The sequence below is a fragment of the Brachionichthys hirsutus genome, chromosome 7, assembly GCF_040956055.1.
Source record: "Brachionichthys hirsutus isolate HB-005 chromosome 7, CSIRO-AGI_Bhir_v1, whole genome shotgun sequence".
NCBI lineage: Eukaryota > Metazoa > Chordata > Actinopteri > Lophiiformes > Brachionichthyidae > Brachionichthys > Brachionichthys hirsutus.
The window spans coordinates 9,229,938-9,246,572 of NC_090903.1; the positions used below are offsets into that span (position 1 = coordinate 9,229,938).

At 41.7% G+C, this 16,635-nt stretch overlaps 1 protein-coding gene across 1 annotated transcript in view; it reads left to right on the top strand.

The window, feature by feature from the left end:
• The window catches only part of LOC137895773 (calcium-activated potassium channel subunit alpha-1a), a 108,536-nt gene that overhangs the window by 12,929 nt on the left and 78,972 nt on the right, over positions 1-16,635 (top strand). Inside the window, exon 2 of the mRNA XM_068741283.1 lies at positions 16,137-16,289. Coding sequence (XP_068597384.1) covers positions 16,137-16,289 — 153 coding nt within the window. The remainder of the gene's footprint in view (positions 1-16,136; positions 16,290-16,635) is intronic.

Consider the following 16,635-nt stretch of genomic DNA (forward strand, 5'->3'; position numbering starts at 1 on the left):
CTATGCATCATGGACATTTACAGCCCTTGCAATATGTTAGCCCTCTGGGGATTTGAAAACAAGGCAATGAAATGTGTCCAACCAAACTCTATGGAGCTCAAGTGTTCCTGTCGGCGCTCTGAACACTGTTCAGAGCGTAATTGCATTCTTGTTTGTTTGTTATACAATTGCCATAATTACTACAGCTGTCGTTTTCCTTTGTCTGGGAAAACAGAACAACACATAACAACTCGGAGCTCCCTTTGGATCAGAGGGTTAACAAGAAAATAGCTGAAAATTACATTCTTCATCAACTCTTTCTTTGAGCTAATTATCTCATGATATATTTGGGCATCATTATTCTCCAGGAATATTACACAGATATTTATGATTAGTCTTGCACTGTGATTATTTGACCCCCCATTCATAATGAAGAATGTGTTATCTGAAAGAAAAAAAAAGAAATCCACACATCATTGCAGCGCTGCTACAAATACCACCTGTAATGACTTGCACACAGCTGCTCTAGTGGGACATATGTGATACAGCTGAGGTGCTACAGGTGGACTCTCTCATGAATAATGGAGACAAAGTGCGTTGTTAATTTTCTGTGTGGACAAAGGTACTGTAGCTGCATTATTGATGGGCCGGGCCGGCCCTATCCGGGAGGTGGCATTCTTTAACCTTGTATTCATAAATCGATAAAAAAAAAATCCCTCAAGCTGTTTCTCACAATACTCTGTGTATTATACATTAACAACACTCCTGATCCTATAGATACAATATGGTTGTTTCAGAAGATATATTTTTATGTTACAAGAGTGAAATATGATTGGCTACAGGAAGTAGTCGGACCTGTAACCTGTCTTTCTTTGTCATGTGACTCGCGGTCCTTTTGGTGATGAGAAAGCAATGGAGGGGACGGCCTCTGTCCCTACAAGTTGCCGCTTTGCAGGAAATGAGCTCAAAGACCTGGGTATTCTGGGAACGACCATGTGATTCGTGCTGTCTCCTGGAACTACCCGGCAAAACTTGGCCTTAATCCTGCTTTAATGGTAAACAACAGCTGTAGGCCACATACAGGAATAACCCCACTGTTATGTCTTACCAGGGTGCTGCACACCCATTCTAATATGCCTCTAGTCTGGATGGATAAAAATAGCAAGATTAGCTTCTTATGCTTGACATGATTGCATTGCGTAAAAAAATACAAGAAAAATACATAAATTCTGCTGTAGTTTCCTCATAGCTTTATCTACACTGTAAACTGGATAATGATCTATGTGTATGCATGACAGAAACTGTCATTGTATAGCAGCACATTCCGGCGAGTCTATTACTCTTGCTGGGGTTTATTCTGAGCACGGCCATGTGTAATAGGGCAGGCACCAAAACGGCTTCATTATAGCACAAAGAGGAATGTACACATACTGTATACGCGTTTACACGTGCTAAGCAGAGACAGCCGGGGGCGTTTCTTTCCTTGTACGTAATGTTTTTTCAAGCATACTAGCATCTTCTGTCACCCTGGAGTCTTCTGACATTGTTGAGCTGGGTTTAAAATAGGCAGGGGCATTTGGAGGCAGCTTAAACTGCAACATGTGACTGAATTAAGATCGCTGTCATTATAGAGATCCCTTAGATATTTTCCATCAGCAAGTTGGTTGAGCGAGAGTCTCCTGTTACACTTCATCTTTCTTGGAGTGTTTAGCACACTAAACTCTGCGGATTGATTGTCACATATAACCTCCCAAATTACTGAGGCACGCTCAAACTAAGGTATCTAGTAGCAAGGGATTTGATGAAATGTAATCAGAATACATTACACTTCTTATATATCTTGTAGGTAGCGTGCGCAATGTTGTTTGCTTGTGCAGCTCAGGCGAATTTCCATTCAGGCCATGCTTTGGAAAAGCCCAGGTCTAAATTTTGACTGACGGCAAGGTTAAGAGCTCAACAACTGAGAGGCTCTCGGCATGAATGACGCAGCATGTGAAGCATGTGATGGGTACAGGCTCAGGAGGTGTAACACACTCAGATTGGTATGCTCAAGTAAGGTCAGATTAACGCTCGATACGAGACGTTGCATCCTGGTGTCGCCCTTGAGCAGCCATGCATGTCATTGTGGGTTCCTTGAGATCTGGCTGCTGTCGGTGACATTACACCAATGCCCGGGAATATATGTCTTGTAAAGCCCATGCCAGCAGGATTGAGTGTGCACCAAGGTCGCACATGGGCTATTTTTCACCCTCGACAGAGTTAAAAACATTGTGATGATATTTTGGTATTTTGCCACCTGTATTATTAGAAGGCCCTTCCTTTGCCTACTGCTGCACCTTTTATTACGGAAGGAAAGTTCAGGAATCTTGTGTGTGTGTGTGTAGCTGTGTGTGAAATTATGTAATTAGCTGACTTAATTGTATCCTCTATTTGTTCCTGTGTTCAGTTTTCCCTTCCTCAAATCACTGTCCAGCCACTGGTTTTACTTTTGTCACAGTTTTTGCACTTGAAGTAGTAAAAGAAGGTAAATTGCAGCAGTTGTATTTCTGCCGAAAAATGACTGTATACAAAGTCAGGAAGTATCAAAAAGGAAGTGGTAGCTGTGCATGAGCTCATGCAGAGGTTGAAATCTTTAAATTCCAAATCTTCACACATTGTCAAGTGACCTTTTACACATTTAAAGTATTCATCATTTTTTGTTACACCAGTGTCATAGAGATGAAGCTTGGATTATTTTTTGGGAGGTCATGAAAGCCTGAACAAGCTTGACCGTACGACAGAATGAATTATTCTGTGGCTATCGCAGTTGTCATGTCAACTTCTGAGTGGTTTAATGCTGAAAATGGACCAAAGATGGTCTGACCAAAAGACTCCATCTTTTAAATTACAATTGACACATTTTATGTCTCGCTTTCTATCACTGATCTGTTCTGTTTCGCCAGAAAGTCATCAACTGGACAGATGTGGCAAAAAATCTATATTTTGAGGAAACAACAAAACGAGTTTTATGGTACGAATAACATCGGAAGTAACACAACTTGTGTAACAAAGTCTGTAAACGTATGATCAGAAATCAAATCTCCTGTGGTGCTAAAATACGTTTTGGCATTCTATTAGCCTCTATTCATAAACAGAACAATGTCCCTTTTCTCAGACGCACATATTCAATTTCAAATTAAAGCAGAAAAATGTAAATGATCTCAAATAAGCTTCCAATGGCAGGATTTCAACACTTTAAGTTAAGATCTGCTGACTAATCAGTCGTCTGATTACTCTACTCGATCACATAAATAGATCACATCTCTCCCACATGCATTTGGCATCTTTGCTCCCGCTTTCTTTCTCTCTCCTCTTGCCTCTGTGTCTTTTCCTCCCTGTTGGTTTTCTTCTGTCCTCTCTATCCCCATCCTCCAAACGTCCCCTCCCACACACTCTGTCTCACACACCTACTGTCTGGCCCCCAGGTCTCTGTTGCTAAGAGACAAGAGATGAGCAATGAAATGCTCTTATGAGAGCTACGTTTGGCCGTCATGATCTCATACTTGCATGTGCCGTGGGTACCGGTACATACTACTCATTTTTGATTCAGGGGGTTGTAACTGATTTCTTTTAACAGAGGATAAAGGCATGTCTCCATTTGAATTGCATCGGTTTCTTTTTTTGAAATTTCAGATGCCTTACTTCTACTCAGTTTTGCAAGCCTTCATTTTGAAATGGGTAGAGCTTTTGCTTTAAATAATTATTGAATAAAGACATTTCACTGATGTTAGGAATAGTGTGGGAAGTGTGACATTTTGCCTTTTAGTTTGATTTAAACATTCAAGACAGATTTTTTTTTCTTGAAAAATTGAAGTGTGTGTGCTAAACATGCCTCAATATGCAACAGTCAATCTGCATTCAGCTTGACTGTAATAGTTATTTATGGTATTTTATTTTTATATGACCTTGTACACTCAAATTTCAAAATGTCATTCTTTAATCCTGTTCATGTCCTTGAGTTGTGTGTACACTTTTGCAAGTGTGAATTACTATTGAAGTTTAGCATTATATTTTGCGCTTGTCAGAACATTGTGCACATACATAAATAATAAATAAATAGTAAAATTTTCACAATATTCAAACAGCTTCTTAACCCCTGCCCTCCTATTTGACTCCTTCTCATGTTAAGAAGCTGCACATTTCCCTGTTGCTTCATCCCTTTTGATCAATCCCTTGGGCCCTGAGGCCTTTTATTTTGACAAATGAGTCCGGTGCTGAGTGCTAGAAAGCACTTACAACCCTATTGATTAACAGTGGCTATTAGCTTGTGAAGGAAAGAGAATGACGCTCTTACAGTAAACTTTGACTGGCCATCCAGAACCTGTTAAATCAATGCACTAAGGCTGGTGATTACTGACGTGGATTTCCTTACGGCTGCATTTGAAGCGAAGCTCGTGAACGGGAGGTTGCTTTATTGCAACAGGCGTAATGCATTCAGATAAGTGGATTATTGGAGCTCACTCTTAACTGTCTCAAAGCCCAGATCAAGTGGTAATGTAAACTGTCATTATGACATAACAGACGTTGTACCATTCACTTTAAACCTTTGCACATATATTCACTTTACAGAATAATAATATATGTATGTATATAAATGGAACCACTGTGCACATGCTGTCAGTGTTGCATAAGGATGCCACGCTTTGTGAAGACTGTCCATCCAGGAACATCAAAGCAGAGGCTAAGGATCATCATTGTAGCTGTCATCTGCAAGCACAGCGAGTAGTCGTCATTAACTGAAGAGCTATGAAGACTTCTAGCAGCTCGTGATTCATCCCTCGCGCTCCCTTTCACTACTCACTTGTTGCCTGCATTCTTGCTTCAGTGTCATTTCCTAAAGTATATCCTCCTCCCATGCAAATGCAGCCGTAACACATTCTGTGTGGGCACCCCGAGTGAGTTGCCCTCGACTTTGTACTTTGGTGTGCCGCTCAACTGCACACGGCCTGGACGGAAGAGAGCTCATTCAGTCCTCACATCATCCCGTGTGAATGCTCTTGCCAGCTCTCTCTCTCCAACACACCCTGACGACAACGTTTTTATTTTTTGTGCTGGATTTTCATTGTCGGTTATTTGCGCAGCCCCGTCGGGTCGGATTGCTGAATGTGGGGAGGTGCTTTTCTCCGTCTTCACCCACACAAACCAGCCTTTCTTCGCAGCACCATCACATGGATTGCCTTCTCCCACCTGAGGCGGAAGGCAATCCCACAGTAATTCCTGCCAGCTCTTCAAATGCCAGGCCTGCTCCAAACACTGCGGCAGCACCGCGAACAGGAGCAGATAGATCACAGTGGCGACCAGAACTGACGTGCATCTTAATAAGGCCACAGATAAACGTGGCTCAACCTGGATTCCGGTATCTTCCGTGTGTCCTGTTTGTGGTTGTTTGATGTCACCAGTAAAAATCCTTTTATTTAGTTAATTTGTGCACCACGTAGACAAAGACAGAGGATGCCTCTGGCAGCCCATTAAAGACTTGGCATCACAGGGCGGCTTAATGCCGTGTAGTATGACCCAATGTTCCTCTGAAGGCAATGACCTTTCTTATTGGTTTGCTGCACTGCCATCCTACATCATTATTACGCACACTTTCTGCAGTGTTTCATCCAGACTCCTCTGAATATATCTTGTTAGCAGAGGTCAAAATCCTGTCTGTCTGGGTTCAGAACAAAGAAACACAACCTTCCCTATGGCACACATTGAGGGCCTTAGTGTCAGATGATGGAGAACACAAGCCATAAAGATCCACTGTTCCATGTTCTCCAGGGTTAATACATGCAAATTCAGTGAGAAGGAATCTGATTTATCATTCCCATTGGGGGGAGGGAGGGCATGAGATCTAAATTTAAACTGATTAAATGAGCCTAGAGTTAGAAAATCATTTGCACTTTCATTTATTTGCCTCTGAGCTGTTCTGACATCAAGGGCAAGTCTCTGAATCATAACCCTCAGATGACTGCCTATTTTACAGCCATTAACAAGAACATTTCCCAAATCTACGTAACACCATTTGTTAACATCCATAATCGCTCAGAAATGTGAGGAGTTTAGGTCTAGCTGTGTTTAATGTGCCCCATTCGCCAGATTGATGTTTATTTGCATTCAAAGTGTTTTTACTAACCATCAAATAATTGTTTCAAACTCAAACATTGTGCTATTCCGGATCACATGTGTGTCTTGAGGAGGTTGCCTCGGTTGTTCTGCATAGACACGAGCATCGGTTGGCAACTGGAGCAGATCAGATCTGTCTCTGCAGCAGAGAGCGAGCGTTAATCCCTTCGGTATCTTCAGGCTTCGCTTAACAAGATTTGAAGTGGAGAGTAGCGAAGAACGAGTGGAAATAAACAGACGACCTGAAGAGAAAGGGAAGGAGAAAATATTTATGTCGTTTCACATATCATTATTACCTCAGGGTTGGATCATGTTCAGCCAGCTGTGGCTGTCTGTAATAGCAGTTTGATTGGATGATGGTTAGGAGAGTCGAGCATACATTAAGAGATCAGAAAGAGCGCTTTGATGGAAGCACTGGAAGATGAAGGCACATTCAAGGCCACATTCAAATTATAACTGCACTGATACCATTACATGTCAAATTTGAGAAATTCTCAAAAGCAACTGAGAAAGAAAATCACAATTAATGTGATTCCAAACTCGGTGTCTAGGGTTTTTGTCAACGAGGGTCACAATGATCATGCACCTATTGATTTTAGTTGCAATGACTTAATGGATCGACTGAGCTGGTTTGATTGCGTTGGCTTTGTGCTCTCTGAGTTTTTTTGGAATGCGTCGCAGAGGATGATATGATATTCACACTTTTGTCTCATTTTGTGTCTTTGTGAAACAAAGCTCGTCAGAGACATGATTTGGACAAAGGACATGCACATCTGCTTGTCTGGTGTCCTGAACGGCTGTGCTCATACTTTGTCATTCATCTCTTATGCATGGCTCAAATCTGTGTGCCATCATTCCGCATCTCCCACTCATCTGTTGTTCTGTGGTTTCACATTTTCTCCAGTGACTCATTCAATAAATAACAGTTGTTGCCTTGTTGGTGGAATGCAATCTTAGACAGATAGATTCACAATTTGATCATGGATTTTGAGTGTTGATTACAAGGTTGCGATTTAATTATTCTGTTCAAACAGATTTATGCTCCCACGAAATGTACATATGGGGTCAGGGTGGTCTGTCTGCTGATTGATACTTGACAGGGGAATAATCTACCCACGCCTCAAAATGACAAGACAGAAGACTTGACATTTCACACATGCTTTCTAAGGGTGTGCATCCCATAAGTGACTTCTTCACCTGCTCATTTTCAGGCGCTCATTTCAGGTGAAGGAGGAAGATGATTTTGCCTGGTTGTGTGTACATATGTTGGCGTGCATTATATGTTGTGGTGTTTGTATCTAGCTGTCTATATGTATTCGCCATCACGTGGAATATGTACTGTATATTGACAGCAAAATGTGTGTGTGTGTGTATCTATCTAATTTACGATTGTAAAAATGTTCAAAGATTTGACCTTTAATCTGCTGCTAGAACTGATCTACCTGCCATGTCTGGATTTGGCTCCTCATAGTGTGGGTCTCATTGACCAGCGCAGGTTGGACAGCAAGGAGCCAATTAGACTAATCACTAGCCTCCTGGTTGTTTTCTCCTTCTGGAAGTCCCGGTTCTGCAGAAGGCAATAGGCTGAAGAGTTCATCTCTCCGTGCACTGAGCTGTTTACTGACAGGCAAGTCTCCGTGTGCATTCAGGACAGAGCTTGTTAAGGTCTTCTGTTGGCGAAAGGGGTTTAGGGCTAAGACAGGTGACTGTTTAATAAGATTGTTGTTGGAGTAGTTGCTGCTCATTAAATTCATTCAGGATGTGGAAGAATCAGTGAAGACGGCTTCATTATTTCAATGCATTCAACAGTACATAGATGGAATGTATAAAGCAGCCTCAGAAGTAGCACGGGTAGTGTCTCCCTTGAGCCGGTCCCAAGCCCGGGTGAATGCAGAGAGTTGAGCAGGAATGGCATCCGGCATAAAACTTTGCGAGAATTACCGGTAAGCATGCAAGCGACGAGAAGGTTGATTTGCTATGGGGACCCCTGAAAGAGGAAGATTAAGAAGAAGAAGACATAGATAAAATATTTTGAATGTTTCTTTTTACATATTTTTGTACATCAGAGCTTGTGAGAGATAACAGGAAGTAAATAACATGGTTATAATGGGTCATAGCCTTCAGGAATACTTTGTGGATTCTGTTCAAGAAGGTTCAACAATCAAGCCGTCTGGCACCGAATTCAAAGAGTCATTCTTAAAGACACTCTATTGATTGTATTAGAATTTCTATGTAGCAGAATAACTTTTATATATCCTGGGACCCAGCCTGCCAGTTAGCATGTCATCTGTAATGGACAAATGTCCACTACAGAGGACATGCTAACTGCCTGGGTCTCAGGAGGATAGTGTTTATTTAAATGTACTTACGGGTACATTTAAGTTATTAGCACCAAGATGAACAACAGTAGGAAGTCGCATCATGAATCCATGGCAGGGAGTTCCAAACATGCTGCTGGAATTACTTTGTTATTAGATGTGGCAAGCAAGACTGACAGAAACAGAGCAGCAAATCAATCACTGCCCTTAATGCATTCTCTGCGCACACACGCACCCAGCATCCTCGAACGAATGAAAGTCTTCTTTATTCGAACAATAACAGAAAATAGAGTTGAGCTTCAGTGCAGTTTTTTGGTTCTAAGTAGAAGGAACACAATAGTCACTGTGAAGAATGTCACAGTGACACTAAATGTAAGCGTGATAAAAGAAGAGCAAGGCAGAAGCTGTTGTTCTGGGAATATTATTTTGTGATGCATACAGACTTTACATCCATCTTTGCTATTTTTAAAGTTATAAATCTCTTGAATATTCTGTATGTATTAGTCCAGCAGTTACTCTCATTCAAATGCACAGTGCAAGGATGCACAAGGCCGCTCTGGTCTTCATGCTGCTCGTAGCTAGAGATAAAACCTGATCTCGTTTAGCCTTCTCTGTGATGGCATATGATTGCTCTTCGTGATTTAGTGTCCAATTCGCATTTCAAAGAAAAAATCAGCAGCGATAATTTTCTGCAAATAATTCAAATTGACATTTGTTATTTTTGGGCTAATGAAGGGATTTTGTCTGGTTTGTTTAATGGACACATTTGAAGTGTTCCCTCTAAGTCACAGAAAACGACTGTGAGTCCGTTTGTATCGGCATCGTAATACAGTAATCCATCTCTGGATTGGTAAAAACAAAAATATAAATCACACCTGTCAGGAAGTGAATCAACATTAAGATCCCCCCCCCCCCCCCCCTGCAGTCATTTGTTAGATTTGGACTCCTCTGTATCCATTGAAATAATTATTTTGGCTCTGATTTGTTTGTGTAAATCTTTCTAGTGTCCAGTTTCCTTAGTCGTGTGCAATCAGTCCGATGAAATAGAAACAAATAGCAGCAGAAGAGGCAACAAGCGTTTCGTCAGGCTTCATTCACGGTTGCTCACCTCAAGCAGGCTGAATAATTAGGTTCATGAACAGGTGAGGTGATTGCTGTAAATTTCATTCAATATTTCGTTCAGTTTCTCTGGGGAAAAGGAACGGCGCATGCTAAGAAAATTATATTGATTTTTGAGAAACTGCTGTGCTACAATTTATTGCTCCGCCATGTAGTAAATGAGTCAAACCTGCAGTTGTGTTCTGTGGTTTGTTATCTTGCTCCTGAAGCTCTCAGCTGCCACACAGCTGCTCCTCCAGAGAGCAGAGACACAGCCAGCCGTACATCAGTTCATTTACTCCGCCTTTTTATACCGGTTGTTTGGATTGTCAACGTTTAATTTGCATTATTTTATTACCCACATCATAAGCATGTCTTCATTTAAGCCACCGGCCATTTAATGCCGATATAAAGATGATATAAGTCAAAGATGCTACAAATGACATACAAGTGCTGACTTTTCAATCTCCCACAATCCACTGCGTTGTCTATTTTTATCCTGGGCCACTGGGACGTGAAATGTTGCATCAATGGAGGAAGTGCAGTACAGCATGAATCAACAAGACATTACATTCAAGTTTTTCCACTGTCGTTCCCCCTCCAGTCGTAGGGAAGTAGCATTAAGGCGGATGTCTTCATTCAGCCCTTTTTTGTTTGAGCAATAAGGGTCATCATGCACTCCGTTACGTTTTTATTATTTTTTTACTCTCTGAAGTCTGTTTTTACTAGCAGTGGGGATAAAGAGCTTAGTTGGAGTGCAGCCGTTGTGAGTAACATTGTGAGGTTGTGTGTGTTGTCTGGGGAAGATGCACAGATATATAGACCGCCTGGCTTGACAAGCCTGTTTGCAGTCATTTTGGATGTCATTTGTTTAGTCCAGTGCCCACATGCCACCTAATCCCACTGGGGGCTGTAGTTCAGTCCGGCAGAGACGGGCTACGATTGGTATCTTTGGTGATGTCAGATTGTTCTTTTGTTGGATCATTTTGCATTAACTGAATGCCGTGATATTGTTTCTTGGTGTGCAGCGCTGTTTTTTGCCATTAAGTCATTTCTTTAAAATGTTTTTGCATCTCCGAACATAAGTCTCAAACTTCTTTCAAAAAGATTTGCTCCCATTTGCAAATCCTCAGAGTATTTACTAAGCCACCTTTGCAGATTTGCTCTGCAGCTTCCTAACGCAAGTCTGAGCCGTCGAACATTTGGTTGATCGTGGTGAAATACGTATACGGCTGCCATCCTGAGCAGATTGCATTCCAGCCTGTACCTGTGTCATCCTTAAATCAGACACATGGTAGCCTCCAAACCCTCATCCTTCAGCTCAGCAGGCTTTGTCACACAAAGCTCCACCATACCAAATCCCGATGCCAATCGTTATTTTTGCAATGTAATCTTTATGTTGGAAATAACTAGGAGTGAAAATAGCTCATTGTGGCACCAAGTGTGGGGTTTGCTTTGTTCAGGGCATCCCTCAAGTCAAACGTCACTTCACTTATGGCCTTTGCTGTCTGGCCCCTTGGCTCTCATTATCAGTGCTCAGTTGGCCTCACAGACAGACGGCTTTCCTCCACATGGTGCTGCCGGCCTCAGCTCTGCACCTGTGTGTCGGTGCATGTGCTCCAGTATGTGCAGGGGCTCCTATTCACCCCCCCCTCCCTGTAACCCAGGGACACAGGGTAACTGTACCAACGTTAGCAAACACAGTGAACGGAACATGCTATGAGATTCACTACTTTCACGTCTCCCTTGGTTAGGCTATAAATAGACTCTCACACAGGAATAGAGTTTTCCCCGGCGATGCAGACGAAAGCCAGAGGAACAGCTGCGCTTAAGCCAAGTCCTGTTAGATCAGTGGTCACATGGGCATGTTCCTGTCTCGCTCCTGTCTTTTCTTTCCGTCCCCATCACTGATTCTGGTCCCACTCTCTCACTGCCCCTGCATTTTATTGTTTATCCCACCCACTACCTTCGCCTAATTGTTTATTCTGCTGTCTTGCAGTGTTTTTATATCTCTGTCCTGTATACAGTAATTGAATTATTAAATCTACCCCTTGGTTTACCTTTTTGTTGGTAATCTGGATATCTCTTCATCTCTCATCTCTCTCTTCTCTCTCTCTCTCTCCCCATCATGCTTTATCTGTCTTTCTCGTTCATCATTTCCCCTGTGTATTTCGTTAATTGGTACAATCCTATTAATAACAGCTCATCTCTCATTATAAAAATATTACTTTAAATAGCAAGATGAACTACATATACTGTATTATTTAAATACTCTATACTTGAATAGAGAGGCAATAATATTTCTGCATACATTCCAGCATTTACTTATTTGCCTGCAACAGTTCTGCCGTATCATATAAAACTGATCCAAAATTAGCCAAATCACCAGGATCAGACATTTATGCTATTATCTACTGATAAAATAAACGTAAAACGAGTGAAGCAATGCATCTCAGGATCAACAGAAAACTGCAGACAGTGTTGAACAGATAAAAGGAGACAGAGGTAGACAAAATAGGAATACTTGCCAAACAGATAATCCACACCTCAAAGTAATACATACTGAACATTTCAGTTTGTGTATTGTGATTTTAGTCTACAGCAAGCACTCCAGGTGATGCTTGATCCATTGACAATAAGTGTAGCAGAGTAAGAGAGCAGCCCCTTCTATGTTTTAAATTCTTGTATATTGTTTTTTGATATATAGATGCAGTTCTTTTGTATACATTTTCCTTTGAAGTTTTCTGTTTACTTTGTAAAACACCTTTGGGTGCCATGAAAAGCTCCCTTAAATCACTTAATTGATTTTGCTATCATTATTATTATTAATAATACTCATATTAATCATCTACCTCGTATGGCTTATCGAAGAATCCACATATAATATATACATATGATATATTGATGATGCCTCATTTTCCTCATCACGTTTGGCTCTAAACACATTTTCATGCTCCTGTTGTCTGTCTCTCTGTCCGTCTCCCACTCTGGTTGACATCACAGGTGTGTATATATAGCTGGCAGATGGATTCTCCCATTACAGGCTGCATCAGTGGCTTTCTCTTGCTTGGCTTAGGGCCCACCGCCGGCCACTCAAATGAACTCGAAACAATTCCCTGTTTAAATTGTCTTTTCTGATCTACCTAGCCATCAGTTTATGACTGCATCCATTATTCATGTGTCCCCTTCCACTACACACTCACATGCACACACAATAAAGCGTCTCTGTTGCTGCTGTTGCTGTATTTGTTCTTGCTGCCGCCATGTTTAGCTGTATGCCAACGAGTTGCTATTTCCAGACACACCTGACATCCATGCAAGCCTGCAAGCGTTATCGATTCAGTACCTTTTTCACATTTTGAAATGCCCATGCAATCATTTGGCAACTGTTCTGTAGTTTTTATTTTATGAAATACCAGTTTTGAATGCATTGTTTGGGGTTTCCGTGATAAGATTCAGCATGATCAAACCTGTCAGTTGGCAGCATTTACAATAAAACTGCTGTGACTAAGGCATTTATGGCCGACTGTGAGGTGTGACTTGCGCAGCACACGGTAGTTTGAATGTAATGATCTGCATTTAAACAGGGATACGTGTGTGAAATGAGAGGTTGCTGGGCCCCCTGTAGCTAAGAAGCAACCTCCATGCACACACATGGCATGCCACCATAACATGCCAGAAAAGCGATGGAGCCAGCGCACAGTGAAATCCTGTGCACGGTAACTGGCACACATACACACACTTTAACGAATATTTGCAGCAAGTGTCAAATGGGATGCATCCTGCCTGCAGACACACGTGAGTTTCAGTGTTTAGAAAAAACTGAATTCCGATATGTTAGCCTTGTAGCTGCTTATTTATACCCATTTAAATATTGACGGCTTATCATAGCCCCGGTTTTATAATATTAGAAGTTTCAGTTTGAGGTGTCTCAAAATTTCTTTGCAATCGGGCACTGATTAAGGACGTTTAAAAGACAAACCTATGCCTCCAATCACATTATTATGGGTACAGCAAAATTCTGAGTCTCCCAACGCTAAACTAAGTACCCGTATTATCCACTTCAGGACTGAGAGGCCCAATGGCAGGAGCAGATAATGATCTTATGACTAAGTCAGGCTTTTTTAGGGCCAGTGTGTTGCCATTGTTATAGGGATGAAATCAAATTAGGAAAATGGCAGCTGTGCCATATCATTATGAAATGTAATCCAATTTGACTAGACAATCCTCCTGAAATGGACAGAGCGCTCTTGGCTTATCTGTAATAGCACTGCTCTTGAGCTCTGTACCAGTACTCAAGTTGCAAGTCTGGTTTGTTTTTGTACTGCATGGGGATACACACACATAATACTGGTCACATCTGTGGCTGCTTTTGGTTGCATCTCTTTATTGTACTGGCATCAAATTTAAATTAAATAAAGTGACTGGATGGAAAATAAATTAAATCCACATGAATTTATTTTATTTAACTTGAGTAATTGCATTGAAAAACAATTGTAATGGCATTGAAACGATTGTAGTAGTTTGGAGCTGAATGTCCAAAAAACAATTTTACCAACTATAAGCATGAAGCAAGAAATCACTGTTTGTGTCTTCCACTAGTATTTTGTGTATTGTTGGGTTTCTGACTTTGCATCATTCCACATTTGGTCCAATTTGGTTCTGCGACACATTCAGATTACTTAAGTTTAATGCTAAAGTAGCATATTGCCTCAAAGTTGTTTTTTTACTGATGTAAAAAATCAACCGGGATACTGAGGAACACATTTTGGAGCTCCATTAACCGCAATGTTAACAAACATTTCAAACGGATCCAGAATCCAGGATCTGTTATGGATCATCACCAAAACTTTATCACCTGTTCCTGGTAATATTCCCAACAATTTCATCCAGATCCGTCCAGAATCTTTTGACTTATCTTGCTAAAGGACGGACGGACGGACAGACAGACAGACAGACAATCACCAGCGATTATATAGCCTCCGCCTCGCCTCGGCGGAGGTAACAAATGTTATGTGGTTATCCAGACAGACTCTTAACATGCATATGCATGGTGCAAGGAAAGATGTTTCACTTTATTGACACGACATATAATTTATTTATTTACCGTGTACTCTGCAGTAATATGAACCTTGGAATGGAGCAGCCAGCTGTTGTCAAAAGAGCTGAAAGTTATTGTGTAACCGTAAACCCTACTGCCCCAGCGGGGTCTCTCCGTGTTTGTCACAGTCTTTATTAACATAAATATTCAATGCAGACCTAAGTTCAAGCTTTTCAGCTTCCAGGTCTTTTAGTCTCCAGTCACGCTACTGCAGATAAGATCTACGACTGTACTTCCGGCTTGTGCCATCAGGGGTCACCACAGCAAATCAACATTCTCCACTTCACCCTGTCCTTTGCATCGTCCTCCCCAACACCAGCCACTCTCATGTCCTACCTCACTACGTCCATGTATCTTCTCCTGGGTCGACCTCTAGCCCTCTTCCCTGCAGACAAGAGAGAGAGAGATAAATCAGTACAACACAAAACAGCTGTTCTAATTACCTCCCTCTGTCCCTAACCCTTCTTCCCTGAACCACACCTGCACTCTCTCTCACCTGATGCTGAGTGCAAACCAAACTCCGCCATCACATATTGGAGGTCCAGTGACTCTCCATGAAGCTGTATGCTGGTCCCAACTCCGTGGATTTATTAGACTGGAGGATTTTCTTGCCTCAGTGGCTGTAGAAGACAGGCAAATCTACTCACTCCTTTATTCTGCCAGAAGGATGGTAAAGCTGAGTGCCTGCTTGTTTCAAATCGGGAGCGCATGAAAGGCTGGAGAGGAACATGTCAATGCACTTCCATGCAGCCATGCTCACTCAGTTGGAGAAAAGCAAGAACATTTAAAGGCCTGCATGAGAACCGCAGTCTGACTCTTTCTACCCGGCGGAGCCATTAAATGTACGAATCAAAAAGGCAAGAACGACCGCATGTCGGTTCTGTCTCCATTTACACCCACACACAAATATTAAAACACACATTTTTAAAATATTGCAAATAGTTGCCATCATTTCATGGCTGCAGTTCTGCTCCATCTGTCTCAAAGGTTGCAGTTTGTACATGAATGTGTATTTGCAGCCATTTAAGAGGCTATTGCTGTACAATCGAACCGATAGAAGTCATTTTCTTTGACGATTTAAAAAAATACATTCAACAGCCACTACTACCAGCTACTTTTGTTTTCCCAGTGTGGGTTCTCTGACCATGTTTTTCTTGCTGTTGGATTGTCCATCTGTCCATCTGTCTGTCTATTTGCCCATTTGTTCATCACTTTCTTTCAAATGTGCCTCAAATATTCACTTCAAGGATGAACTGATGGGATTTTGACAATCAAATAAAAAAAGCAAATGTTCACCTCGGAAAGCATTTTTATCCCTAATTCAGGAATTCATATGCACATTAGGACAATTCTTCCACAAAAATGCACAATAGGCTTACGGTAAATTATACAGTGCCATATTAAAATTAAATTGTGCCTATTTACATATGTATTTATTTGCATTTAATGTGCTTAATTTCCTCACACAGATTGTTGTCTTGTTTTTTTAGGAGGCTCAGAAAGTGATCAACCAGGCAGCAGACAGGCCAAAGGGTGCTGACGAGAAGGAGGGGGCCCCAGTCAGTGAGGTGGGATGGATGACTTCAGTCAAGGACTGGGCGGGAGTTATGATCTCCGCTCAGACACTCACTGGCAGAGTCCTGGTAGGTGTTCCGCCATCTCTAGCCTTCAGCCCCAATGTTGGATCAGCGCTGTGGTTTAGTCATCCCTCATCTGGTAGCCACGCCCAGATTGACTTCCACAATAATCCACTGAATGATCTATGGCCATGTACACATTTACTACCCTGTTTTATATAGAACACATAGTATGGTCCATTTCATTTGGCTTGGACGGTATCAGACATTTAGGACTTATAAAATTTCAATGTCGCTGTCTAGCCTCGCTCCGTGGTTCTTTTGCCAGCTGAGTTTGTGTGTGTGTGTGTGTGCGCGCTGCGCATGTGGCGGGGAGATTTATGTGCCTAGTAGCTTATGTTTATGTGCAGAA